General features: G+C 49.6%; 3 protein-coding genes and 1 long non-coding RNA gene across 12 annotated transcripts in view; 2 read left to right on the forward strand and 2 right to left on the reverse strand.

The window, feature by feature from the left end:
* sun1b (Sad1 and UNC84 domain containing 1b) overlaps positions 1-5,193 on the forward strand; it is a 26,477-nt gene extending 21,284 nt beyond the window's left edge. For all 6 annotated transcript variants that reach the window (XM_062451257.1, XM_062451243.1, XM_062451251.1 and 3 more), the window contains 9 exons: positions 183-275; positions 501-709; positions 956-1,100; positions 1,629-1,970; positions 2,091-2,175; positions 2,593-2,708; positions 2,853-3,020; positions 3,134-3,226; positions 3,354-5,193. In XM_062451257.1, the coding sequence (XP_062307241.1) occupies positions 183-275; positions 501-709; positions 956-1,100; positions 1,629-1,970; positions 2,091-2,175; positions 2,593-2,708; positions 2,853-3,020; positions 3,134-3,226; positions 3,354-3,470 (1,368 nt within the window). In that variant the 3' untranslated portion in view covers positions 3,471-5,193. The remainder of the gene's footprint in view (positions 1-182; positions 276-500; positions 710-955; positions 1,101-1,628; positions 1,971-2,090; positions 2,176-2,592; positions 2,709-2,852; positions 3,021-3,133; positions 3,227-3,353) is intronic.
* Positions 5,194-5,380: 187 nt separating this feature from the next.
* iqck (IQ motif containing K) lies at positions 5,381-18,331 on the forward strand. The gene is made up of 9 exons (XM_062483222.1): positions 5,381-5,626; positions 5,719-5,852; positions 5,938-6,070; positions 6,206-6,303; positions 6,783-6,835; positions 7,531-7,608; positions 7,897-7,981; positions 13,833-13,947; positions 17,559-18,331. The coding sequence occupies exons 1-9, from the start codon at positions 5,575-5,577 to the stop codon at positions 17,837-17,839; spliced, it is 1,029 nt and encodes a 342-aa protein (XP_062339206.1). The 5' UTR covers positions 5,381-5,574; the 3' UTR covers positions 17,840-18,331.
* On the reverse strand, positions 8,467-9,517 carry LOC134037723 (uncharacterized). The gene is made up of 3 exons (XR_009932568.1): positions 9,422-9,517; positions 9,156-9,252; positions 8,467-8,828 (listed from the first exon to the last, which is right to left on the reverse strand). It is a non-coding gene; the product is annotated as an uncharacterized LOC134037723 (long non-coding RNA).
* Positions 18,332-22,455: 4,124 nt separating the features above from the next.
* gprc5ba (G protein-coupled receptor, class C, group 5, member Ba) overlaps positions 22,456-26,867 on the reverse strand; it is a 12,588-nt gene continuing 8,176 nt past the window's right edge. Inside the window, exons 2-4 of one of the 4 annotated variants that reach the window (XM_062451313.1) lie at positions 25,042-26,076; positions 24,286-24,434; positions 22,456-23,016 (exon numbers count right to left, since the gene is read on the reverse strand). In XM_062451313.1, the coding sequence (XP_062307297.1) occupies positions 22,972-23,016; positions 24,286-24,434; positions 25,042-26,074 (1,227 nt within the window). In that variant the 5' untranslated portion in view covers positions 26,075-26,076 and the 3' untranslated portion in view covers positions 22,456-22,971. Of the gene's footprint in view, positions 23,017-24,261; positions 24,435-25,041; positions 26,077-26,867 lie in introns of all 4 variants that reach the window. The other 3 variants (XM_062451302.1, XM_062451331.1, XM_062451322.1) reach the window with 3 other exon arrangements.

Raw genomic sequence — 26,867 nt, forward strand, 5'->3', positions numbered from 1 at the left:
GGGGTCCTGGGGAGGGGGGAGAGGGGTGGAGGCGTAGAGGGGAGGTGGGGGGCTGTCGCCTGTACCGCTGGCTGTGCTGTGCATTCACTTTGAATGGGTCTGATGGGTGCAGATACTGATCGGTGACACCTGTCTCTCTCTCTCTCTGTCTCTCCCCCTCTTTCCTCCCTCTCTCCCTCCAGTCTGAGGAGCAGCAGAGGGAGCGACAGCAGAGTCAGGAAGCCAGGCTGGCAGAGCTGGAGGTGCTGCTGCAGCAGCTGGCTGTTAAGACCCAGGTACAAGACACTACTGTACACGAACACTATTATATACAACACTACACTACTATATACTTCACCACTGTATACTGCACTGCTTAACATTGCTGTACACGACACTACTATATACTGCACTACTCTACACTACTGTACACGGCTATACTGTGTACTACACTACACCACTGTAGAGAACTGTAACAGTCCACGTGTTTCCTGGAGCTCATGGTCCTGTGTTCCTGCCAGGGGGTGCAGCAGAGGCAGCAGGAGGAGCAGCAGAGGCAGCAGGAGGAGCAGCAGAGGCAGCAGGAGGACCAGCAGAGGCAGCAGGAGCAGCAGCAGAGGCAGCAGGAAGAGGAGGAGCTGAGGGAGAAGGAGAGGGCCTCCCTGGCCTCCACAGCACCCCCGGCCCCAGCCCCGGCACCTGCCCCGGCACCAGCCCCAGCTCCTATCAGGTGGGTGCACTGATGCTAAGCTAACAGGCTCTCTGAACTGTGGGTATCCTTCAAAAGGTTCACAGTTCCATGAGGGAAAAAATTGTGTATGTACGTAAAAAAGGAAAGTTTGTGAGAGACGAGCGAGGTGTCTTCTAAAAGAAAAGGGAGAAAAAAAGTGATGTGACAGAAGGTCGAATTGGAGGGAAAAATACTTTTCGGGAACGTTCTTCAAGTGGCTGTTTGTAAGCCCTCTCTCTCCCTCAGTGTGGGCGTGGAGCAGAAGGCCCACGATGCCCTGCTGGCAGAGGTGCAGCGGCTGGAGGCGGAGCTGGGGCGGGTGCGGCAGGACCTGCAGGGGGTGATGGGATGCCAGGGCAAGTGTGAGCAGCTGGACACACTGCAGGGCATGGTGAGACACGACCAACTGTTTACATCCTTGTGAGGAAACACTTTAGATTCAGGTGCTTGTAATAAGCGTAAATAGGTAATAAAGCCCTAGTAAGTTATTAAGTCTTATTAACACATATTAAAGTTAATAAGCATCTTATAAAGGTTACATTTGAACTAATGCAAGCTTGTGACAAGCAACTGGATCTAAAGTGTTACCCTATGTGCATGGATAAGAGAAAACATTTACATGAATAGTATTTGTCATACATTTACTTTGAAATGAACAGATGTCACAATCTGTGACAGTCTTTAATCACAGCGTCACACAGTTGTTGCACTGTCTACCAGTTGAATCTACCACTGCACTTTCTGTGCTAATTCTTTCAAACAGAATCCTAATTGCCCCTCATCGACATCTCTCTCTCTCTCTCTCTCTCTCTCTCTCTCTCTCTCTCTCTCTCTCTCTCTCTCTCTCTCTCTCTCTCTCTCTCTCTCTCTCTCTCTCTCTCTCTCTCTCTCTCTCTCTCTCTCTCTCTCTCACCTCAAGGTGTCTGCCCAGGTGACAGCTCAGGTGTCGGCCCAAGTCAAGAAGGAGCTCCTGGCTCTGTTCTACCCCGGAGGCCAGGCCCAGGGAGAGGTGCCCGAGGCCCTGCTGGCCTGGCTGTCAGAGCGCTACGTGCGCGGGGCCGACCTGCAGGCCTCGCTCGCCTCCCTGGAGCTGGGCATCCTGAGAGACGTGGCCCTGCAGCTGGAGCAGAGCCGGGCCCAGGCGCTAAGCGAGGCCCAGGCTCTGACGGAGGCCCAGGCCCAGGCCCAGATCCACACCATCACCCAGACGGTCACCCAGAGTGTCCAGCACTCCGCCGCCGGAGAGGGCCTGTCTGAGGAGGTATGCTGCCACTGACCACCATGGCACACTTTAAAGAAGCTTTTCTTTCAAACATGTCTCTTGGACTAACCCATACTTTCATTTAAGAATGCCCTAACTTGTTTAACTTTGACTCCCCAGCAAGTGCAGCTGATTGTGCAGAATGCACTCAAACTCTACTCCCAGGATCGAACAGGCCTGGTGGACTACGCCCTGGAGTCTGGAGGTTAGAAGGCCACACTATGTACCCCACTTTAAAACAGCCTTCCCCTTCTCTTCTAAAGTGCATCAGTGTACTGACTGAGAGCTAATGCTAATGTAGACCTGTTAGCCCCAGCACTGACAGGGAAGTCGAGAGGAATTTCCAGGTAGTCAGAGCTTAGGATTTGATTTCATTAACTCCACCAGAGGAGAACCAGGATCAGTTGTGCTTTTTGGATAAGACGTGTTAGACTGCCCTAACTCCTGATCTCGGATCAGCACTCGGCGAGGCTCATTGCACAACCCTAACCCTGTGTACGAGCTAGAGCTACGGGGGTTCAGCCCACAGCCTAGGCTACATAGATCACAACAGATACCAACTGGGTGTGTCTGTTTGTGCGTGTTTGCCTGTGTGCTTATGCGTGTGTGTTTGTGTGTCCAGGTGGCAGCATCCTCAGCACACGCTGCTCTGAGACCTACGAGACGAAGACAGCCCTCATGAGCCTGTTCGGCCTGCCACTCTGGTACTTCTCCCAGTCGCCACGCGTGGTCATCCAGGTGAGCCCCGCCCGCCCTCACACCCTCCACATCACCCCGGGGGCGTGGGAATCCCCCCCAAAACATACAGGCCGGCCTGACAATCTCGCCGCTGTTGGTGGCTGGTCGTTCTGACGTGTTGTCCTCTCCGTCCTCCCACACCAGCCTGATGTGTACCCAGGGAACTGCTGGGCGTTCAAGGGCTCCCAGGGCTACCTGGTGATCCGTCTGTCCCTCAAGGTCCTGCCCACAGCCTTCTGCCTGGAGCACATCCCCAAGGCCCTGTCCCCCACCGGCCACATCAGCAGCGCCCCACGCAACTTCACCGTCTATGTAAGACACACCACACACACACACGATGTATTCTCTCACTTAAGATGAACACACTGTGTACCCATTCCCAGGAATATATCTTCAATCTCTTTTTCGTGTGTGTGTGCGTGTAGGGTCTGGATGATGAGTACCAGGAGGAGGGGAAGCTGCTGGGACAGTACACCTACCAGGATGACGGGGACTCACTGCAGACCTTCCCAGTCATGGTAAACACACACACTCTCACCTACTACCACACATAGAACTACCTCGACATCTCACACACAAAAGGGTCTCCATTATATCTCACACGCGTCGGTGATCTGAGATGTGTCTTCCATCCCCGCTCTGCAGGAGAAAAACGATAAGGCTTTCCAGATCATCGAGGTGCGGGTGCTGACTAACTGGGGCCACCCAGAATACACCTGCCTCTACCGCGTCCGGGTCCACGGAGAGCCCCGCGTCCAATGAGAGGAGGCCGCTTCGGTTTCATCCTACACAGACATATCACCCCACAGGGGCCCCTGGTATCTGCACATAACGCCACAGGACTCTTTTTTCTACAAAACCAAGGGGGCTGGGGAAAATGAAAGATTTTTTTTTTATATAACTGAGGGTCTCCTGAAAATCGAGGGTGAATGTTGTTTTTATAGAATGTGTCCAGAGAGAATCATGAAAGAAGATTTGTTTTTACTTGGTACCGAAAGCATCACAGAATGACTAACGGAATGTCAGAGATGGAGGAGGAATGTGATCAAGAAGACTGCAGTTCCCTGACCCTCTCCTTATACCCCATGGCTCTTGCACTGAAACCCTGGAGGTGTGCAGCTGACAAATCACTCCCCCCCCTCCTGCTTCTATAGCCTGGCGTGGAACCTTACAAAGGCAGATTGTGTTCTTTCTTTTTTTCCATCATCACTCCTCCCTCTTGTGTTTTTGTGTTTGGTTTGTGTTATCACCATGGGACGTATTCAACAGACATTTTAACAAAGCCTTGTGTGTCTCAGTTTTCATTATAAGGATCAAAGCCACAGAACTGAGGCCTATGACTCTTCTCGGGCCTACCACTCTCTCTCTCTCTCTCTCTCTCTCTCTCTCTCTCTCTCTCTCTGTCTCTCTCTCAATCCCTTTCTCTCTCTCTCGTTCTCCCTTTTTCTCTCTCTCGTTCTCCCTTTCTCTCTCTCCGTGCATCCAAAGCTACTCATAGAGCCTGTCGTCACGCTGTACACGGACAGGGCGGGACTTTGAATGTGTTCTGGGGATGCTCCGCGCCTTCTCCCTGCTACAGATCGACCACAGATTCCGCGCCGCAGAATCTAAACCATGCCACGACTAGAGCATATTGATACGCCGCGGCAACTCAGCAGAAATAGGAACGAAAAGGGAGTTCCTATACTGCCTCGGGATGAATCGAAACTTGAGATGCAGGCGTCTTGTCAGCTCAACTTTTCACATGGCACCACGATTCATAAGCTGTGGGATAGGTTGGGGTTAACTGCTGCACACATCTCATGACAGAGTTCAACCCTGTAAGACTGCAGTGCACACCGCAGACTCTGGCAGCCAATGGCATGGCTCCTAAGCAGTGTAATGTCCTCCTTAGGGCTGCCTCCTTCATCCCAGATTCCCCCCCACAGGAATGTAATCTGTATATTTAATTGTTAATATTTGGTCCTTTAAAAAAAACAACTTGCTTTTATCAGTGTTGCTATACAGTAAGAGTAGCTACACCCCTCATTACTATTACTGTTGCTATGATGTTATCATGTTATTATTTCTATTATCATTGTTATTACTCATTATATGTGTATAATTTGGGGGTTTTACTTTTAAACTGTTCCATTTAGAATCACGAAGGTTGCACTGTTACGACTTGTGTGCTGCACTCAAGTCCTCACAATTTGTGGTAAAAGAGAAAAGAGAGGTTATACATTTTGTTTGTTGACCAGACCTGGAAGTTTAGATGTACAAAAATGTGTTGACTATTTATTTTTTAAAGACATTCAGTTACTGCAAGGTAGGACTTGGTGCAATGTATTTTTGTCAAATGATTTTCAGTGCATTTGGAACCATCTTGGAACAGTAAAACGTTTTAGATCTTAACTGCTATGGAAAATATTCCAATAAAGACTTTAATTTTGAGAGCTTTTGATGCATGTGACATTTTACTTAATAAAGACCGTTTTGCTTTTTTTATTCCAGTCTTAATTATTGGAGATTGTCTTAAAACAAGCGATAAATAATGTTGACTCACTACGACACCCAACGGTGTTTAAAGTATGTAGGCTACTGCCCTCTAGCACCGGATATGGGAATGACATAAACATTTTAACGCGATTCACAACATTTTGTGAATCTCAACAAAACCACATTTGTAGTATTTTAATTTATGATATGCTCAAAGTGTATTTTGTTAAACGTCTGATAAGAAAATAAGATAGGCACAACCAAGATAGTAAAGCCAGTATTAGAGAAACTATGTTTCATCCAATATAGCGTCATTCTCGTCGCTGTAAACAGTGTTGAAAAAGTGCTTCCTTAACAACCAATGCGTTCTTAGCAACGGCTGCAGAAAATGGCTAAAATCATCGGTGCGAAGAAATCATTGTGGCAGCAAGTGTGTGATGGTAAGATAAATATAAACAAACTAAAGTGAGTGATGACCAAGTATGGTCTTTACGTAATATGGACCACATTTAATGCATAGTAAACGTTACAGAATACGAAACGGAGCAACTCAGACCACCCAACGCTGCATCATCATGGACCGACACTAGTTCCGTGAGCACTCATGTCTCCCAATACAGCGCTAGCAAGCACAACCCAGTCTTCTACGGGCTCATGGCAGCTAAGGTGAAGTTTGCTAATTTACAGAATAGCCTAAGAATTCCGAATTGAGAGAGAGAGACCAACACAGTCATTTGTTGGTTGGTTATAGGTTGCTGTGGATGATGAGCCGCTTCAAAATGTCGACCCCCTTCTGTGCCACCCAGCACTTGCTGGATACTCTGTCCTGGACAAACGTCCGTCACCCTCTCAGTCTGCCCCTTCCACTTCCCAACTTCCTCAAAGTGAGTTCTATTTACCGTAGACTTTCCAGTCCTCTATAGTCATTCTACTTAGATCATCTTACATATAATATTCTTTCATATCTTTGTATGTGTGCGTGCTCAAATGCAATGTCCATGTATTTGCCTGTGTGTCAGACCCTGTAACCAGTTTTTTGGAGAAGGCTGTGATGCCTGTGCTTCTGCCTGGACTGGAGGCCATGCTGAGAGAGGCCCAGAGACAACACTGTCTGGAGGTCCAACACATAACTCAACACAACACAGTAGTCCGACTCAGGTTCAATCAGTCCACTAATATTTTACTGGGCGTTAAGGCCAGCAAAATTACATGGCCCTCACATCATAAACCTTCCACAACTATGACATATTGTTTAAAGGCCGGTGCAGTTTGAAGTCGTCCATGTCCACATAATACATTTACATTTAGTCATTTAGCAGACACTCTTATCCAGAGCGACTTACAGTAAGTACAGGACATTCCCCCGAGGCAAGTAGGGTGAAGTGCCTTGCCCAAGGACACAACGTCATTTTGCACTACCGGGAATCGAACTGGCAACCTTCAGATTACCAGCCCGATCCCCTAACCGCTCAGCCACCTGACTCCTAATACACTACAGTATTAGTACAGCATAGTAATGTAGCCTGTCGTGTGTTGTAGTTGACAACAACGATATTACTGCTCAAACTGAATTGTATATCCTTTGGTCTGTTTCAGAGGAAGAGAACAGCCTTTAATGCCTGTGACTTCTTGACTCAATGGCTGTACAAGTGAGTAACAGCCATCTCCATATCCCTACTTTTATTTAATCTCATCAAATGATAGGACTCTGCTGCTTGTCGTCCCTTTATCTAATGTTGAGTGCTAAGCCTTTACAATTCGACTGTGTCATTTACTAAATATGAATTGGAGTTATGTAATGGGTCAGGGCAGTTTCAGTGGAAAGCAGCTAAATGACTTTGTCTGGGATTGTTCTCATGGCATTTTGTTATTGTTTCCTTCATTCTCTGTCTCCCTCACCCCTACCCCTTTCTCTCTTACACACACACACATACACACACTCACTGCCTCTCTTTCACACACACTGTGCCTCTGTCTCTTTCACACACACACACCGACCACACACACACACACACACACCATGCCTCTCTCTCTCTTTCACACACACATGCACACGCACACACTGCCTCTCTCTCACACACAAACACATACACACACTGTACCTCTGTCTCTCTTTCTCTCTCTCTCACTCACACACACACACACACACACACACACACTCTGCCTCTCTCTTTCTCACACACACTCTGCCTCTCTCTCTCTCTCTCACACACACACACACACACACACACATTGCCTCTGTCTCTCTCTGTCTCTCTCTGTCTCTCTCTGTCTCTCTCTGTCTCTCTCTCTCTCTCTCTCTCTCTCTCTCCTCTCTCTCTCACACACACACACTCATGGATAGCCATAACCCCGGTAGGCAGGGGCAGAAGCCTGTGGACTTCCATGATATCCCCTTTGTCAAGGACTGGCTCAGCGTACAGTGAGTCTCAGTGCACTCCTATTTGTGTGACCTCACAGGTTGTCAGATTGTAGCAGAGTGTGTATGCATGCCCCACAGGATGCCCTGGATACATACATGCTCAATAACACAGACATGTGCATTCCCACATGATATCACATGAATGCAGTCTTACACATACGCTGCAGCACATGTACACACACACGCACACACACATTCATGTTAGTCCCCTGGAGAGCTGTGTTCCTCCTTGTTCTTACAAACCGAGGTGAGTCACCCACTAGTCTATCTCTCTATCCCTCTCTCCAGCCCCCGGCCTCCCATCCCTCTGTCCCTGCTGTTGTCCGACCAAGAGGCTGCTCTGCTCATTCAGTCTTTCTGGCGAGGATACAAGGTGAAGGAGGATTAAACAAAATGTTACCCATGTTATTCTAGAGAGACCCCCTTTGTTTCTGCTTATCTGCATATATGTGTTTATTATTGCTTTGATTGGGCGATTGAGTGCTTGAGTAGGTGTGTGTGTTTAAGTGTGTTTGTGATTGTCATAGAGCAGCCAATGCACAGTGCAGGGGCTGGGGCCAGGGTTATGGATGTAGGTATATTGTATAATCCCATTGGGTTGGAAAACCTAGCACTTTCATGAGGGGCTATATTTTCATTAAGGACTGTGCTTATATCATCCGCTTAATTCCTTCCTGTGTGGGTGTTATGGAGTGCAATGCTCCATTAGGCTAGTCGAGTTTATGCTAAATATAGACGCACAGACAACTCGTGCACAGACACAACCAGAGGCAACAGTAGTCAGTGGTAGCTTCCCCAGACAACCTTCTTCAGAAAAGTCTTTGGTGTTAAGAGACGGTATTATTTTTTTACACAACACAAAAAATGTCTTCTCCTCCCGTCATGGCGTGGGAAAACCAGCCGAAAAGCTACCGCTCATGTAAATCATTGAGAGCCGAATACGCCAGCTGTGTTGTCATGTCCAATCTTGCTCTGCTCGAGTGACATGAAAGAATCACTGAGGCGAAAAGGTCGCCTTCGGTTTTCAATGTGACCACAGCTGCCACTAGGGGGCAGCAATGCGTCTCAATTTTATTCTGCAGCGTCGTGGTGCAACTCAGTCTTCTAGCAGCAGGTGGCGGTATTGAGGCTCCTAGTCCTCTGTGTTTACAGTGCGATTCAGCAGGGTGAGAGATGCCACTGCATTCTCTTTTCCCTCGAGGCGGTTGGGGGATTGTGAGCTGAGAGAAGGAGCACAGGGGAAAGGAATAATAATAAAAAAAAATAGGCTTTGAATTGGCTCTTTGAAAAGAGAATTAGGAACACTGTGAAATAGTGCTTGTGGAGAGTGTGCAAGCCGGGGGTCTGTGACATTGAGGATGAGGGAACACGTTTGTGTGTTTGGCTAGACAGGACAGATTCTGTAGAATCTGGGGCCACAGGGCCGGTAGAGGCTGAGGCTGAGGCTGAGGTAGAGGCTGGTGGAGCCTGAGGGTCAGTGAGGTCAGTCTGTGTGAGGATGGCAGAAAGCTGAAGACCAGTGAAGTGTGTCATAGCTGGTTTGTTACCTGTGGGCTTTCAAGCAGTCTCCCCTTCAGCCATCGAGCCATCCGGCCAGCTGAGCAGAGACGAGGCCAGGACACCCACAAACACTGGACTGAGAACCTGAAAGGGATAGAGACAGGGAGAGAAACAGCTCTGGGGTGTTCTGATGCTCTGCATCAGGCATCACAATACAGAATAAGTGTGTGTGTGTTCCCTAGGACGTAAACAGTATGTGTGAGGCTCTGCAGTAAACGTCAATACCATTTACCTCTCCTTCACCGGTTCTTACCTTACCTCCAGCCTTTATCCATCATCCTCTGCCTGGCTCTCGTTCCTCTCGTTCGATATCCTCATTTTCGACCCTGTTCTTCCCCGACCTCTTCTCTCCCCCTCTCCTTCTCTCTTTCACTCCGAGCAGTTATGTAACGCGTCTGACGCAGCGCCGACTGCAGAGGAGGAGTGTGTGTGATAAAGTGTGCGCGTTTGTGCACATGCATCTGTGTACTTGTGAGTATTTTCTCTCCAAGGGTAGCCCCCCATCCCCCCATCTCTGTTTTTCTCCACTGAAAACAAAGTGGAATAGCCACGATCGGTAAACATCAGACCGTCACATATGTCGCTGCATCGAGAGGCTTTATTTCTCCACAGTCAACGTCAGTTTCCCTAAGCCCCTCAGATACTCCTATAAAGGGATGCTACGTCTAAACACATTACATAATCTACTTTACCCTCACTACTGTTCTCTAACTCCCTCCATAGTATAATCCATTAATAGGTTTGCCATGTAGTAAACTGTCCCACAGAATAGTACCAACAGCCCTATCATACCCTTCCCTACCACACTTAGCCTATCATACCCTATCCTACCACACTTAGCCTATCATACCTTACTCTACCACACTTAGCCTATCATACCCTATCCTACCACACTTAGCCTACCATACCTTACTCTACCACACTTAGCCTACCATACCTTACTCTACCACACTTAGCCTACCATACCTTACTCTACCACACTTAGCCTACCATACCTTACTCTACCACACTTAGCCCTATAATACCTTACTCTACCACACTTAGTCCTATCATACCCTACCCTACCACACTTAGCCTACCATACCTTACTCTACCACACTTAGTCCTATCATACCCTACCCTACCACACTTAGCCTACCATACCTTACTCTACCACACTTAGTCCTATCATACCCTACCCTACCACACTTAGCCTACAATACCTTACTCTGCCACACTTAGCCCTATAATACCTTACCCTACCACATGTAGCCATATCATACCATACCCTACCCTACCCTACCCTACCATACCATACCTTAGGCTGCCACACGTAGCCCTACCTTACCTTACCTGGCCCTACCGTACCTTTCCCCTACCCAGGTGTGGGGATGTTGAGGGGCTGGTGAGGTTGAGTCAGAACGAGAGCGATACTGGTAGAGGCATAAATAGTGTTGCTAATGAAACAGTCGATGGGGTTTGAGTGTGAGGCCAAGAAGGGAATGAGAGAGGGCTTTTATGGTCATAGATAGATGGACGCCTCTGTTCTCTGCTCTGTTTACTCCCCGCTGGCGATAGGAAATTTACAACACGCTCTTCAGTGCCTCTAGGTTTACACCCCTCATGTTTCTCACAAAGCCAGCTCACACACACTGGGTCCAAGCACACTGGATTCACACATCCAGGTCGCACACACTGAGATCCGACATGATCCGTTCACACACTCGCACACACTCTGTACACTCGCACGCTTAGCCCACAAACATGTCTTGGCCAGAGTACAACCTGGTGGTGTCGGGCCCCTTCAAGGCCCAAACAGAACCAACCTAACCCCATTGAAAACCCACCCTTTCCATCAGGCACTCCCAGGGCAACGGCTGGTCTCAATGTACTGCTAGGACTAGGGCTGCTTCATGGTCCATATACATGTAAAACATATATTCGATATGGGCCAGGAAATGGACCTGTACTAACCCTGGCATGTACTGACAGCATGGGCACACACATACCCACACTCACACAGACACAATCATGCACACAGACCCAGCTGAACTCAAGCGAGGCTGCAAGCTGGTTATTCCAACCGGGGTAGAACTGGGTCTCTGATTCCAGCTGAGTGATTTGAGGGCTGCTAGTTGACTCACATTAGACCTCCTCGCGGTGGGATGGCTGAACAAGCTAGAGAGTCAGGATGCTCACAACTGCAGCCTCTCTGTGTTCCCTGTCCTGTGCAATGGACAGGCCTTACACAGTGACAGGAAGGGGGGGGGGGGGGGGGGCGTTGAGGTAGTGATATAGGTCTAATGCTAGGCTTTCTGGAACTTATCTGGCCAGAGGCTCTGCCTGGACCTCTCTCTCCCCCTCCACACCTCCCCCTCCCTGGGTAGGTCTTGTCTGCTCTGGGCGTTGGGGGAACTGGTGGAACTGCAGCCACCCTTTATTCCTGCCTGTCTCTCCTTCCTGCCTGCCTCTCCTATCCAGCTCCTCCTCCCCAGTAACGGGGGTGTGTGAACAGTGTTCCATCTTCTCCCCAGCATGTGGAGAAAAGCTCTTTCTCACACAGACAGCTCGATGGAGGGAAGGCTTGAAAGGCTTGTGTCTATATGTACAGTATGTGGACGTGTGTGTGTGACGTGTGTCGGTGTGCCTTTCCACCGGGCTGACTGCGAGGACTCTTGCTCAGTTCGAGTGAAAATGTCAGCAGGGATTAAACAGGATGGAGTCTTACTCCGTGGTTTCTAGTGTGTCTGCTGTTGCTGTGTATACAGCTCTGGAGGTTTTTTTGAGAGACCCACTGCACCTTTTTCTTTCGTAAAAAAAAAAAGTTGAGAAGGACAATTTTGAGTGAGGAACAGAAAGGTAAAATGTAATAGGCCACTCTCAATTTTTTTCCAGAGCTGTATATGTAGCCTGTGTGTAGTATATACTCTACACGGTATGTGTTTCTGTTTGTGTGTGTGTGTGCGTGCGTGCTTGCGTGTGTTTGACACATTCCTGATTGATATCATCACGTTTTAAATGCCCACCCTTCACACACAGGCACAGAGAACTCCCTCACGTGGAACTGAAACACACACACAAACTCACTTGGGCATCAACAGACACAATAGGCTGTGCATAGCCAAAAGATCGTTATCAAAGACACCCTAATAATGAAACAGAAAAAACTGCCCAATACCCTTCCCTATAACCATGTGTTGAAAAACTCACGTGTGCACACACGCGCGCACACACATACTCACACACATACTCACACACAAACACACACACACACACACACAGGGAACAGTGTTGGCAGTGCTAGACAGAATCAGAGCATTTTTTTAGGCCACAACAAACCTCTCACCATCTCTAACTAGCTGCAGTGATGTACACAGACAGACAGGCATCAAAACACGCACGCACACACACACACTCAACCCAGACCCTCACTTTAAGGGCAACATACACACACGGATGCAGAGACTTTCTCTCTGTATCTCTTTCTCTCTCTCTCTCCCTCTCTCTCTCTCTCTCTCTCTCTCTCTCTCTCTCTCTCTCTCTCTCTCTCTCTATTTCTCCCACACAATCACACATGCCCCTCCCCCCCCCCCCCCCCCCATCATTTCCATCTCTATGCTATCTCCCGTTAACAGAGGAGGCTGGCTCGCCGTTCTGACACCCACTGAATTAACCATCGCCCTCCCCTCTGCCCCCCCCTCCCCACCCCCTCTCCCCAACATCATCACCACCACCATGCCACAGCTTATGTAACAGGCCCACTTTCAGATGCACAAACGAACACACACGGCTAAATGCTACGCAAGCTGCTACTGTACTGTCGCCATGCAGGGGACACGTTAAGGAGGAGAGCTGGGGGGAGGGCGGGGCGGTGGGGGGGCAGGGGCGGGGGGGGGGGAAGAAAGAAAGAAAAGGGTAGAGGAGGAAAGAGAGGGAGGGAGGGAGGGGGGGGGGTTGGGGGGCAGCTCTAGAATATGGAACAGTAGAGAGATGGAGGGGGAGAACAAGAACGTGAGAGGCAGGAGAGAGGAGGGGGTGGGAAGAGAAAGAGAATGAGCAGCAGTGAATGGAGGAGGAGGAGTGGAGAAGAATTGAGACCTGGGGAGGAGGAGGAGGAGGAGGAGGATGAATGGGGGGAGAAGGGTCTGAGAAAGAGGCCAAGTTGGAGTTGAGAAGAGGAGGAAGGGGAGGGGTGGGAGAGGAGAGACGGGGAGGGGAGGGGGGGATGGGAGAGAGTTCAGGGACATTCTCTCTTCAGCTCTTTGTAACCTCTTTGAAAGCTCGGCGACCACACAGACAGACAGGGCTGGAACAGGTATTTCCTTTCGCACAAAAAGCACCTCTTTCTCTCTCTACATCCATCTATCTTGCGCCTCTTGGTGTGCATGAAAGATAAATGAACAGTATTTACACACACTCCATTTATTCATTCATCCATCCATCCCCATCCAGGAGTGTTTCAGTTCCTGTGTGTGTCCCCCGTACAGGAAGCAGTCACCACACCCAGGCAGACAGCAGTTCCAACACCAGTAGATGATCCCCTAAGCTTTAAATTGATAGATTTAGCATGCAGTAAAGTAATTACAATTGATTGTGCCAGTGGTGACCATGATGTGTCCATGTGTTTGACTGTGTGCCTGCCTGTGTGTGCGTATGTGTGTACATGTGTGTGTGTGTGAGAGAAGGTCCGAGTCCGTGAAGATGTGCAAGAGTTGCGTAAGTGGCAGTGGGAGCTGAGGGAGGAGAACCGTGACATCTCAAAGAAGGTCCAAGAGTTCTGGACACGCCAGGAAAACCGAGGTGAGGCACACACACACACACACATCATTATCATTAAGTGGCAGGCCTCGAGCTCTTTGGCCACAACACACCATTGATCTTGAACCTCCCTCTGTGTTCCACATCTCCTGATAAAATAGGAGGCAGGACCCCAACACACACACACTCACACAGGTGCACACACACATAAGCACACACACACACACACACACACACACACACTGTACTCACACACACAAGCACTCACACACAAACAGACTAGCATACACACACACATATATTATACTGGCACACACACACACACACACACACACACAAAGACACACGTGCATGCGTATACACACTCGCATCCACACTCACAGTATGCATCCAACAAAGCAAGGCTTTGAAGTGGAAGACAGGAGATGAGGATGCTGAAACCAATGACAGAGAGGGAGGGAATCAGGCCAGGAGAGAGAGAGACAGAGAGAGAGAGACAGAGAGAGAGAGGAGATGGGAAGTGAAGGAGAGAAAGAAAATGTCTGCAGGGCTCAGGGTGCGTATACAGAAACAAGGGGTAGGGATGAGAGTGGGGGAGAGGACACGTCTTAAGAGAAAGATGGAGAGAGAGAGAGAGAGAGAGAGAAAGAAAGAAAGAAACACAGAGAGAGAGAGAGAGAGAAAGAAAGAGAGAGAGAGGATGGGAGACGGGGAAGAAGGCGATAGGAAGGACGCTAGAGAGAAAATGTCCACGGGCTGGGGGTGGTATAATGTGTGTGTGCGTCATGATAGTATCGAGCAGCTGGGTATGTAGGATCAAGCCCAGAGAGCCCTGAGTAACTGGGCATTCCTGTGAGAACGCCAGAGCTTTGTCCTTGACACACGCACACACGCACTGGCACACACAAACACATGCAATCCCTGACACGTCACGCACTATGGAACCTACAGACACAAAGAACAGTGCATCCCGAACATGGCACTAGAAGACACTTTGCCGACACACACAAAAACACATCCATACTAAACCCCTACACACACACGCATGCTCAAACATACGACACACAAGCGGAGACAAAGCCTTGTTCTGAAGGCCCACGCACATCAACAGCCACACTCTACTATATCTTTGTTTGAGACACCCAGCCTGCCCCGCGCACATCCAGGTCTTTTCCCCATTGAGGGGGAACACACATTCCCAACGACAAAAGCCACCGGCAGAGTAGCTGCAGAGCGCGCGCGGGGGGGGGGGGGACGACTGAGCCCTGCCGCCGCTGCTGACCTGACATTCTAGCAGGGGCCCTGGGGGGGAGGGAGGGAGGGGGGTCACACACGCACACCTGACCACGCTGCTGCTCCTTTTAATGGAAACTCAATGGATGTGTTGCCTAAGTTAACCACTGGAGTTGGTGGTGGGGGATTGTGGTGGTGGTGGGGGGGATTTCATATTGAGATTGAAATTGAGAGGATTTCCTATGGTGTGCCGACGGCAGTGAGAGCGAGAGACAGAGAGAGAGAGAGAGAGAGAGAGAGAGAGAGAGAGAGAGAGATAGACAGAGAGAGAGAGACAGAGAGAGATAGACAGAGAGAGAGAGAGAGAGAGAGAGAGAGAGAGAGAGAGAGAGAGAGAGACAGAGAGAGATAGACAGAGAGAGACCTTGCGAGGGTGTCGGTGCTGAAGTTGCAGTTTGTTTGCTAGTTTTTGCCCGTTGTTGTTGTTTTGGGGGTAATGAGCCGAGAGCAGCACACAGTGGAGAGAGAGACAAATGACCCAGAGCCTAGGACGGAGAGAGAGGAAGAGAGGGGAAGGGAGAGAAGGGGAGAGAGGGAGGGAGATAGAGAGAGTAGGTGGTGGTGGTGGTGGGGGGGAGGACTTGGAGCTGTCATCTGATGGAACACACGACAGCCAATCAGAGAGGAGGATCACGCGAGGGGAGAGCAAGAGAGACGGGGACAGAAGGTGAGAGGAAAGGAGAGGAAGGAGAGAACCCTTCTCTAACCACAATCTATAACATGGTTTAGCGACAGCTCTTGCTGCACTGCGCCCTGCATCTCATTTGACCTGACGGGCCACCGTTCCACACCACCACACCCCACCGTGCCCTCAGTCCTACCTACGCACCTGACACTGTGAACCCTGAGTAAAGCGGAGGTCACAGGTAACAGCAGGATAATGGCAAGACTCATGGAGTACCCCTGGCCCAGTTCAAATGTCTCAGCAAATGACCCATCCCTCCCTTCCTGGAAATAATCACCGATCTGACAATTACAGGATTAGTGACAGCTGAGTTGAGAAGCACACACTTTTCACCTATCCCGCTTCGACGAGCCAGACCAGTGGCGAGGAGGGGAAGCAGGAACGATGCATTGGAGAGGATTTAAATGGTGGTCTGGGCTGGCTAGTCAGACGCCACCGCCGCATGTGGGCCATATAGGGTCGAGGGTCAGCCTGGTTAGACAGGTGCACTCTTCGTCAGACCGTCAATCACTCGTGGAGTCAGTGTCCTTGAACGCAGTGTGACATATGGGGGGGGGGGGGGGTGTGTGAGTTGGGGGTTTGTGTGTGAGGGGTGTGTGTGTGTGTGTCAGCAGAGCGTGTGTAAGAGTGAGGGGTGTGTGTGTGTCAGAGTGCGTGTAAGGAGAACGAGTGTGAGGGGTGTGTGTGTGTTTGAGGAGAGTGTGTGTCGGGAGAGTGTGTGTGTCAGAGAGTGTGAGTGGGGGGTTTGTGTGTGCGGGGTGTGTGGGAGTGTGTGTCAGGAGAGTGTGTGTAAGCGTGAGGGGTGTGTGTGTCAGAGTGTGTGTAAGGAGAACGAGTGTGAGGGGTGTGTGTGTGTGTCAGGAGGGGGGGGGTTGAGGGGAGGGGGTGTTTACTGCATATGCTGAGTGAAGATTGATGAGACGCTGTAGTTCAGCTAAATCAACTCCTTCGTTACCCGTGACCCGTAACACATGGTCAAATGCTTTTCTTTCACAGTTTCGGAAATCTATATTTGTCTCTACAAATACAGGCTATACTATCTAGTAAGTCAATGGATTTTTGCAAGATTCAGGATATCATATCTTACAGAAAGTCAAAGAATTGAATGATATTGTAAACTAAATGATCCCCCAAATGTCCCTCTGTTCTCCAGTGTGGTACGGTGGCCCATGAGGTCAAATAAGATCAGTGCAGATCTGTTGAAGATGGTGGTTGGAGGAGCAGGGTTCTTCTGTTCCCTCTCCTTTTTCACCTTCTCTCCCTCATCTCCTGTGCTCCCCTTCCCTGCATAGTGCTCTCCCGTTCCACCTCCTCTCTCCACCCCTTTCCCATTCCCTCTCTCTCATCTCTCTCGCTCTCTGTTGTAAATGGTCAGATATAGGCCTCTATTCAACATGGCTTCACATCCCTGATGTCATGTCTATTGTTTGGGACTAGGGGCCACACAATAGTCCTCCAGCTGCCCAGCCACCCCCACCTCCCCCAAACCAGTGGGCCTGCCTCAACTCTGTTTTGTTTGTCTTTGTTAGTGTTGTTCCTGTGTTGTGGGTGGGGAACCTGCTCATGACACATATGTGTGTGTGACGCATATCCCTGTGTGTCTACGTGTGTGTGTGACTCATACCCCTGTGTGTGTGTGTATTTGTGTGTACGTGTTTCCCTCCCACTTCTCCAGTGAACTCGGCCTTCGCCAACCTCTCCCAGTCCCCCCAACCTGGCACCTCGGGGGTGTCCATCGAGGTGGTTTCGCCGTCCCCCCAGCCCACCCCGGGCCTCACCCCCACCCTGCAGTGGAGCCCTGAGAGCTCGGAGTCTCTGACCCCCAGCCTGCAGAGCTCAGACCTGGCGCCGTCCCTCAAGACCAGCTCCCTGGTGCTGCTCCAGCACCCAGGCCCAGCGCTGGCTGCTACGTCGCCCTCACTGCTGGGGGGCACCCCCCTGCCTCCACCCACATAGGAGTTATGCACTGTGGAGGGCATGCTGGCGTTGTTAGAGCGACTCATACGAAGGTGCGCGCACACACAAAAACCCTAGTGCACGTGCACACACGTGCTCATTCAATGTTACCGTCTTTGCCTCCTGGATCATTTTTTATTATGACATCATTGTTACACACACAATACATTGATTTGACCTCTTGGCGCTTCCCTTCTTCAAGAGTAAAAAAAAACACAACAACAAAAACATTTCCGTTATCTGTCATTTCCCCTTCCATGAACAGGGCAATTGTTCTTCTGCCCATGAAAACCATTTGAACATTTCCACTGAAAACAGGAATAATTTCCAGAGAATAGCAACAACTCCAGAGTGAGGGGAATGCAGAGGCTAGCTCTTTCTACCCAGGCTTGTGTCCATACAACCAGGAAACAGAATGACCCTGTTCATGGGTTTTGAGGAGTGAAAGATCATATGACAGCGTGTGTTTGATGTATAGCAGTAATAAAATACTTGGAAAAACAAAAATCTAAGCTCTTCTTTCCTGGGTTCAAACTGCCTGTCAATGACTAGGAGTGGGTAGAGTTTTGGGCATTTCTTTGTTGCTTGAAAGACTTACCTGTGTATAGTGGTGGGCTATCTCAACTGACAGGTGTCTGGACCAATCCTGTCACGGTGCCTCACCCTCGTGATGTTATCTTACTTGGGAGGTAATTGGACGCCCCGAGAGACAGCTGCCACGGGGTTAGGCTGAGATCACCAAGCATTCTCATTTCATTGAGAGGATATCTGATAGGTCGGTGTGCTCTCAGAGTCTGGCATTGCTGGGCGAGTGTGAAGCAGGATCACGTGGCGGTAGCCGGCCTGGGCGCTGTGGTCAGAGAGCAAGGACCATCCACCGACTGGCTCCGTTCAATCAAACGTAACCTTTGAGTAACTACTAATTCAACATGATTGAATAGGTATAAGTATTTGCTTCTCCACACAGCTGTTACTAACCTAATCATATCAGATCCAGCGACTCCTCCAATGAAGGCAAGAAGGAAGGATGTGTATTTACACAGTTCAAACAGGGGCTTATTACCTGACTAGGCTGCTCTCCTAGTAGTGGTGTCTGCTGGCATGAACTGAAATATTAAGTGAAAGAGACATGGTCACATTGGAGATCTTGGATGTGTAATCAGATATGTGAGTCCAGGATAGGGGGCAGGGGTACAGAGCGAGAGGCTGCCAGAAGATTCGAGATCAACCGCAGTGAAGTACAACATCTGCATGTCTGCTGTGTGCCCATCTGTCAGTGTCAAGTTCCAGCATTGTTGAAACTGATATAACAAACAACTGCAAGACAGTGGGAGATGAGCCCAAGCAGTAGCAGACACAGCGGTTTTTGCAGCAGTTTATTAAGAGTCAAGTAAATACCATTTCGAGTTTTACAACCTCATAAAAATGGTTAGTTCATAAAGAAAGAGACCTCAAGCAAAAGTTAACTACAAACATGACACTTTATTGAACGTTTTGCCTGAATTGGTTACAGAAACAAGAGTCAACTGTTTTACTAATCAGGGGGAAACAAGTTCTATACATAGGCATGCTGCGTCACTACACAGTCACAGCTGTGAGACCAAGACCACCCCTGTCAGCTGTCCCGGATGGAACAGTCTGAAGGCAAGACAATACAAGAGTGGACAGGCAGGACATGACAAACTCAGGAAGGAGGGGTGTTTGGTTGGGCTGTCCTGGGACAACAAACTTGACATACAGTATATTGTGCAAATCTCACCAGTTTATACCATCTTTATAAACACAGAGAAGAAGATATATATTTGTCAGTACTCTTTTTTTTTCTTTTGTGTTCTCACACAGACAGGGAGCTGTTTGGGTCCACTGATGATGATGTCACAAGAACCCCTGTGGGTTCCTGTGGGCCCCTGAGTTCCTCTCATTATGAAGTTCTTTAACTCAAGAACCTGCTTCTCTTACTCTCACCCAGGAAAGCAGACACAAATTGTGTCATATGTTACACTGAAAAATATGCTCTTTTTTTTTTTATCACATGACTTTGACATAAATAGAATTAGTAGCTTAACAGTAGGTTGGAGAAATGGCTCACATGTAGAAATGGTGATGAGCATGCACAGATAGGTAGTCAACAAGTGCAAAATCTACTAAGTCACATTGTATTTATTCTGTACTCCACATTGAATGAAAACATGAGAATTGAAGCCATTTCCGGGGGGGGGGGGGTTGTAGTTATCCTCTACTGTAACCGTACGGTTGACCTGCCAAACGCACCACAGATCGGCTCCTTCACAGCCTGCGGGACCCAGGGCCGGAGACTTGTAGCTGGGTCAACTAGAACCTGAGACGGCCTGGTTCTGTCCCAGTGTAGCTCAAACACAGCCTGTCCCTGGGAGAAGGGGGGGGGGGGGGGGCAAGCTGTCTTTGCCTAGGACTGACTTTTCTTCTCTGACCTGGCCTTGTCTGGCTGAGCAAGCATTCCAATTGGTTCGACCTCCAGCTACTGAGGCAGGCAGCCGCCACCCCCCCCCCAACACGGATTAACCCGTGACCTCCTGACCTTGCCTCATCAGTCCTTCCTTGGCAGTGGGTCATACCCAGGGTCACCATGTGAGATACCCATAGGGTGGGGGTCAAAGGTCATTCTACCATCCCTGCATGGCTCTCTGAATTCACCTTATAATATCACAGATCGTCATAATCTATGAAGTGCAAAACAACAACAACAATTCCGAGAAGCATAATGTAATGAATGTAATCTCCCTCCCTTGACTTTTATATAACAAACAGTGTTTTGACTGAGTTACTGTATGACGGTTCCAAGGTAGTTGCTAAGAGAAGGAAAACCACACCAAGATAACAGCAGATCCCTTACAGACAAAACCATTTGTAATTTTGTTGAACATTAATTTGCTTAAAAGGAAACAAAGCATGTCTAGCATATTAAAAAAATAATATGAATATTTCCAAAAAGACTAGCTTGAATTAAAAGGAAACAAGACACCATCGAGAGAGATGAAAGAGAGATAAAATGAGGGAGAAAGAGGAAGCAATATGACAAAACCAAAAAGATTTGAACAGAAATCTCGAAATCCATTCACAGCCCCCAAAAATTAGAATAAAAAAATGGGTTACAGTAATCAGATCTCCAGTGGTTTAATATTAGTCTGGTGTCTACAAACTTCTCTACTTCATAAAAAAAGGAAATACCCAAACAAGCTTTACAGCACTACTATGTACACAGCATCTAAGATGGCTGGTAGCTATATGGGGTTTTGGGAAGGGGGTGTTGAAATTGAGACCCAGCTTGTAGCAAGAGTCCTTCTTGGCACAAAAATTAGCTAGATAACCACAGACGAAGGAGGGAGAGAGAGAGGTTCCTCCAGATAAGAAGGACAGCACAAAGCAGCACTGCCAACTCACGTTCACACGCCAAAGGGAAGGAGCCATTTTCTGACACAGATGGGGGTGGGGGGGGGGGGGGTTGACTGAAGGAAATCCCAGGCTCCTCTCTTCCTCCAGTATCTTGTTTGTCTTCCTACACCCATCCTCCTTTCCTTTGCTAGTCCTTCCCCCAAGTATATTAATTATTTTCTCTTTCACTCACTCACTCACTCACTCACTCACTCACTCACTCACCCACTCACTCTCTCACACACACAGAGTATATGTGATCTTTACAAGCTCCTAGACTCCTTGCACACACACTTTGGCCATTGCGCTTAATATAGGCAGTCACAATATATGGGGGCTGTGGACATGTAACTGTCTACAGTGTCTCTGGTTCCCAGCCTGGCTGGGGGTTAGACTGGAGGAAGGGGGCCATGCACTGGCTGCTTGTGCTGGGGTCTCCTATCACTGATGTGATCACAACCCCCACAAGCACCCTCATTCTCACACAAGCGCAAGAACAGAAAAGCGTCAAAAGGGAGCCATCTCCTTGCTCTAATTCCCTCTTATATGAAGTGACAGTGTCTCCAGCTGCTTCAGACAGTCACTGGTCACAGGAGACTACTGCCGAGCACGAGTTTGACCTAGAAACACACACACACACACACACCCCTCCACCACCTCCTCCTCCTCCCCCTGACTGACATAGCCACCGTCCAATCAAGAACCCCTTCCCACTGTCCATCCAGTAGCAGCTTGGCCCCGCCCTCTAGGCGACCCCCCCAGGTTGGGTGTCTCGTGTCGGCTGAGGTCCGAAAAGGGGTTCATGGTTCAGTTAGCTCTGAGGAGGGAGTAGTCCGTGCAAGGTGGAGAAGATTGGGAGTAGAATGTAGGTGGAACCTAGGATCCAATATTAACAGAGCAAAGCCGACCAGAGATAGAGACATTTGCCAATTCAGAGTATACAGGCTGGATTAGGTCACCTTGAAAGGGTAAAGATCCTTTTTTGTTCCGAGAACACAAACACTTACACACACACACCCACACACACGGCTGGATTGTTTGGGGGAGTTCAATCTTGAATCTAAACTGGCCATGTGCTGAATGACTGCTTTGTTGGGGAGGTGTTGTCCACCTAGAGCAAGGATGGAGAGCAGAGCCAAAGATGTGCCATCAGAAGCAGAAAACATAAGACTGAATATCTCAACAGAGACAGACAGGACAAGACAGGAAGGCTTCACAGTTTTACTACAGATTATACAGTGGTTCGTAGTCTCAGATGAACAAAAGAATTGGAGACAACACAACTGCCAACAATGTCATGTCCTGCTACAATTTTATTTAGTTCATTTTCCATTTTGGCTTTGTTGTCTGTTGTGTTGCCAAATGTTTAGATTTTTTAGTTTTCTATCAGGGAGTCTTAAATCTCTGACAGAACACTTCAGAGATTCAGACGAGCTCTGTCCTCCATTCCCTGTTCTCCTTCCCACACAACCACCCCAGCAGAAGCTGGGGTGGTTGCCAGATTGATTGACACACGCATGTGTAAAGGCTCAGTCTCTCACCATACACACATACACTCACACACACAGTGGTGGAGGTGGGGATCCATGTCTAAGTCCTCCCCACAGGACTGCTCCTGTGTGTGTGTGTATGTGTGTGTGTGTGTGTGTGTGTGTGTGTGTGTGTGAGTCCTCTCGCTCATCTCTCCTCTTCTTTCCTCTTCTCTCTTCCAGGCCTCCCCCTTACCACAGCTGTCTACCTGTGTAGGTCGGAGGGGCGGAGGGGACCTGTGTGTAGGGGGGGGTGGGGTGGGGTGGGGGCACAGAGCGTTAGTCAACACAAATGCCCTGCATGTCACACATCCATGCATGTTCAACACACACATACACACTGTATGTGCACACAGACACACGATGGACAGCACAATAAACACAAAGACAGTGTGTCACCTCGATCCCACTCCCTAGTCCCTCTCTCACACAAACATACTTTCTGTCTGCCTGTCTATCTCCATTCCATCCATCCACCCATCCATCCAACCATCCAGTCACCCACTCACCTACATTTACATTACATTTAGCAGACGCTCTTATCCAGAGCGACTTACAGTAAGTACAGGGACATTCCCCCCGAGGCAAGTAGGGTGAAGTGCCTTGCCTAAGGACACAACGTCATTTGACATGGCCGGGAATCGAACTGGCAACCTTCAGATTACTAGCCCGGTTCCCTAACCGCTCAGCCACCTTACTCACCTATCCTGCCACCCATCCACCGACACACCCACACATCCATCGATCCATCCCCACACCCATGACTCAGCTCTTAAGCTCCTCAGACTTTCCTGCATCACTTCCTCAGGAGGGAAAAGCCCTCATGTGCTCCTCCTTCCACAATAACAACATTAGCATGACTGCTCTAATGCGAGGGAGAAGCCAACTCTTCAAACTCTGACTGGGAGACGACTGGGATGGCAGGTCGACGTTCCCAGAGCGTTCCCTGGCCGGGGGCCCGCTCCGGTGTATTTATAGAGGGGCAGTCACCTGCGCCCGCCACTGTGCCCATCCATCCTGGGACAACAGAGGAGCTGCCAGCCTCCGGGACACAGCTGCATCACTCACACCACTGATAGTGCTGCAGCACACTCCCCCTTCCTCTCAGACACACACACACACACACACACACAGAAGGGCATCCACACGCTAGGGCATACACACTCTGGGACATGCACACATTGAGGCATACACACATGACATATCCTTTATAGGCATCCAAACACACACATTCGCAGCCATACATATACGCCTACAGGCATACACACTCATGCATACACACACACTTGCATATAGACGTGCATGTACACGCACACAGAAGAACACACACAGACAGACAGACACATGTAGGCATACAATACAAGCATGTGCAAAGATATAGACACGTACACGCGCCGTTGGACACAGACGAGCTCGAACACGAATACGGGAACACACTCCCTCATGCTGGTAGAGTGCGTGAGGTGTGTGATAGGTGTGTACCTGTGAGTGTGCTGGTGTACTCACCGCTCCACCATTCAGGATCATGGTCATCTCGGTGGGCTGGTAGACGTTGCTACGGAAGGGGGCACTGGGCCGGGGACCGGTGTTGCCGTTGTGGTGCCCTCCTCCGCTCCTCAGACCTGGCACAGAGGTGGCAGAGGTGGCAGAGGTGCCTTGAATGCACACAAGGAAGCCTTGTGAATTGGGCCTCAATAAGCCCTCACAAACACACACACTCTTCAGAACACGTGCTTGTTTTCTTACGCCACACGCGCACTCGCAAATGAGCACTTGTTTTTTTTACTCTCTTTGAGCACTCTGTCTGACAAACATAAACACTCTCCCTTTCCCTCTTTCCTTCCTCTCTCCTTCTCTCCTTCTCTCCCTCTCCCTCTCTCTCTCAAAGTTGCACTCAGAAATACTAGAACAGTAGTTCTCAGCACTGTGTGAATTGTGCTTTCTTATTGGAGGTATTTTAAGCCAGATATGGTAATATGTCTGCTGTTCCATTACTCATAATGGCCTAGATTCACCCTGTAGTTTCACACGCATACTCTACCCCATGCTGCACTTTTGGGCATTGCCCAAACCCTTATTTACTGTTACCCCATTGGCTACTTCTGGATCATATACATTTGAAGCTAAGGACTTCATTGGACCTGTGTGCTGTAACATCACAGACAAGTCTCAATATTTTCAAATACACAAGTGAGAATGATTTGTATTACTTGTGTGGGGCAAATCAAATGCACATCCTTTTATACAGCAGTTTTTCTATACCTGCAGTGTTGTCGTCAAAGTTGTATCCCTGGTTCTCCACAAACTGCCTGTGGGACAGGGGGATGTCCTCGTCGAAGCTGGTCTCCCTCATGCGGGACGAGTTCTGCGACGTGTCGAAGTAGTCGGGGGCGGTGGGTTGGGGCGGGGGCCGCAGGCAGCAGTGAGCCTCTGGGACGGCGTGGAACAGCAGAAGCAGCCAACCTTGCGCCACAAGCGCTATCGCCAACGCCGGCTCGTCCCAATCAGGCGACCTCCCCAGCCAGGCGTTGCCGTAGAGATAAAAGCCCACCCAGGCCACCCATAGGAGGAGGGACAGCAGGCAGGCCACCAATAGCCAGATGGCGTTACAACGCCACTGCCTGGTCTTCCCGCACAGCGCCAACCCCGCGGCGGCGAGCGCGGCTAGCAGGAGGGCTAGCACGTAGCTGCAGGCCAACGAGAAGTCCAGGGGGAGGTACTGGCAGGCGGCGCGGCCCTCCCTCAGCACGGTGAGGAGGAGCCACTCGGCGGCGATGATGCCCTGCACGGCGCTCAGCCCCAGCGCCAGGCCCGTCAGCGCACAGCCGCCGGGGCTCCGCCTCTCGCGGCCCAGCCTCCGCAGGCGCACGCCCTGCACCAGCAGGCAGGAGAAGCACACGGCAAACAGGAGGCCCCAGAGGGCGCGGCGGAGCAGGCACAGCTGCTCGTCCTGCTCGATCAGGTAGGCGAAGCTCAGGCCGAACAGTCCCAGGATGCCCAGCAGGAGGAGGAGGATGGGGCCCACGCCGCTGCGCTTCTCGGCCTCGCTCACGTGGCGGAGGCGACACAGCAGGACCAGGCCCAGCAGGACGGACGCCAGGGCGCCGCCGGCCGCCACGGATTCCACGGCCACTCCCCAGATGGAGTCCAGGTCGCATAGGAGCGTGTAGGGGCGGACCAGACCCCAGCCGCAGCCCCGCGGCACGGAGGAAGTCCCTTCCTCGTCGTAGTCCTGGCAGCTTGCGCGCCGGGCAACGGAGAGGAGGAGGACGAGAAGGATAGGGAGGAACGCCATGTCTGAGAGGAGAGAGAAAAGGAGAGCAAGAGAGAGAAAAGACAGTGTCATTTCTGCTACCAAATGCTACTAAACAAAACGTACGGACAACCTCTCAAAAACCTCTTCAGTGAGTAACAACAACAACACAGTTGACCTGACAAACTGTTTAGATGGAAACCATCTAAACAGATCATCACAACAAATCATTGTTGTGACGGAAACACTATTCCATGACAGAGACACCTCACAAAAACCCAGCATCACAGTATGACTCAACACATGGACATAAGTAGGGATTCAATAAGTTGTCTCTACATTTGAATCATCCAGAGGCGTCTGGTAGCAGCTGAATGTCAGAGGTTTGATATTCAGAAACAGACACAGCAGGAGCAGCAAGGTTCTTTTATCAAAGTAGATGGGTATATAGTCATGCATGCTTTCAAGAGAACAGTGATATGAGGCAAGAACAGAGAATTCTCTTCAACGAACATCTCAGTGGACCAGCTGTGTAGGCTAACTAATATGTAGGCAGCGAGACAGGCATACATAATACAAACGCACTCTGTCACTTGACGCGCATACACACACACACACTTTAAAATAGAGCAGCTTTTGAAAACCAGAGACAGCAGTGATTCAGCAAAATTCAACGGCCTGTTTTGATCACTTTCCTTTTCCCCAGATCTTACACACACACACAAACACACAGGCATGTACCCATCACACCTCCAGCTCTTGGATATGCATTCTTTCCAAGCTGATCATCACTGTGTTTGTGTCTGTCAAATTACAACAGACACTGCACTGTTTT

This window comes from Osmerus eperlanus, chromosome 2, assembly GCF_963692335.1.
Source record: "Osmerus eperlanus chromosome 2, fOsmEpe2.1, whole genome shotgun sequence".
Taxonomy (NCBI): domain Eukaryota; kingdom Metazoa; phylum Chordata; class Actinopteri; order Osmeriformes; family Osmeridae; genus Osmerus; species Osmerus eperlanus.

Coding starts and splice junctions, on each gene's coding strand:
- iqck (XM_062483222.1), top strand. CDS start 5,575: ATGGCTAAAATCATCGGTGCGAAGAAATCATTGTGGCAGCAAGTGTGT. Junction 5,627..5,718: donor GTGGCAGCAAGTGTGTGATG/GTAAGATAAATA, acceptor TAAACGTTACAG/AATACGAAACGGAGCAACTC. Junction 7,982..13,832: donor CTTTCTGGCGAGGATACAAG/GTGAAGGAGGAT, acceptor GTGTGAGAGAAG/GTCCGAGTCCGTGAAGATGT.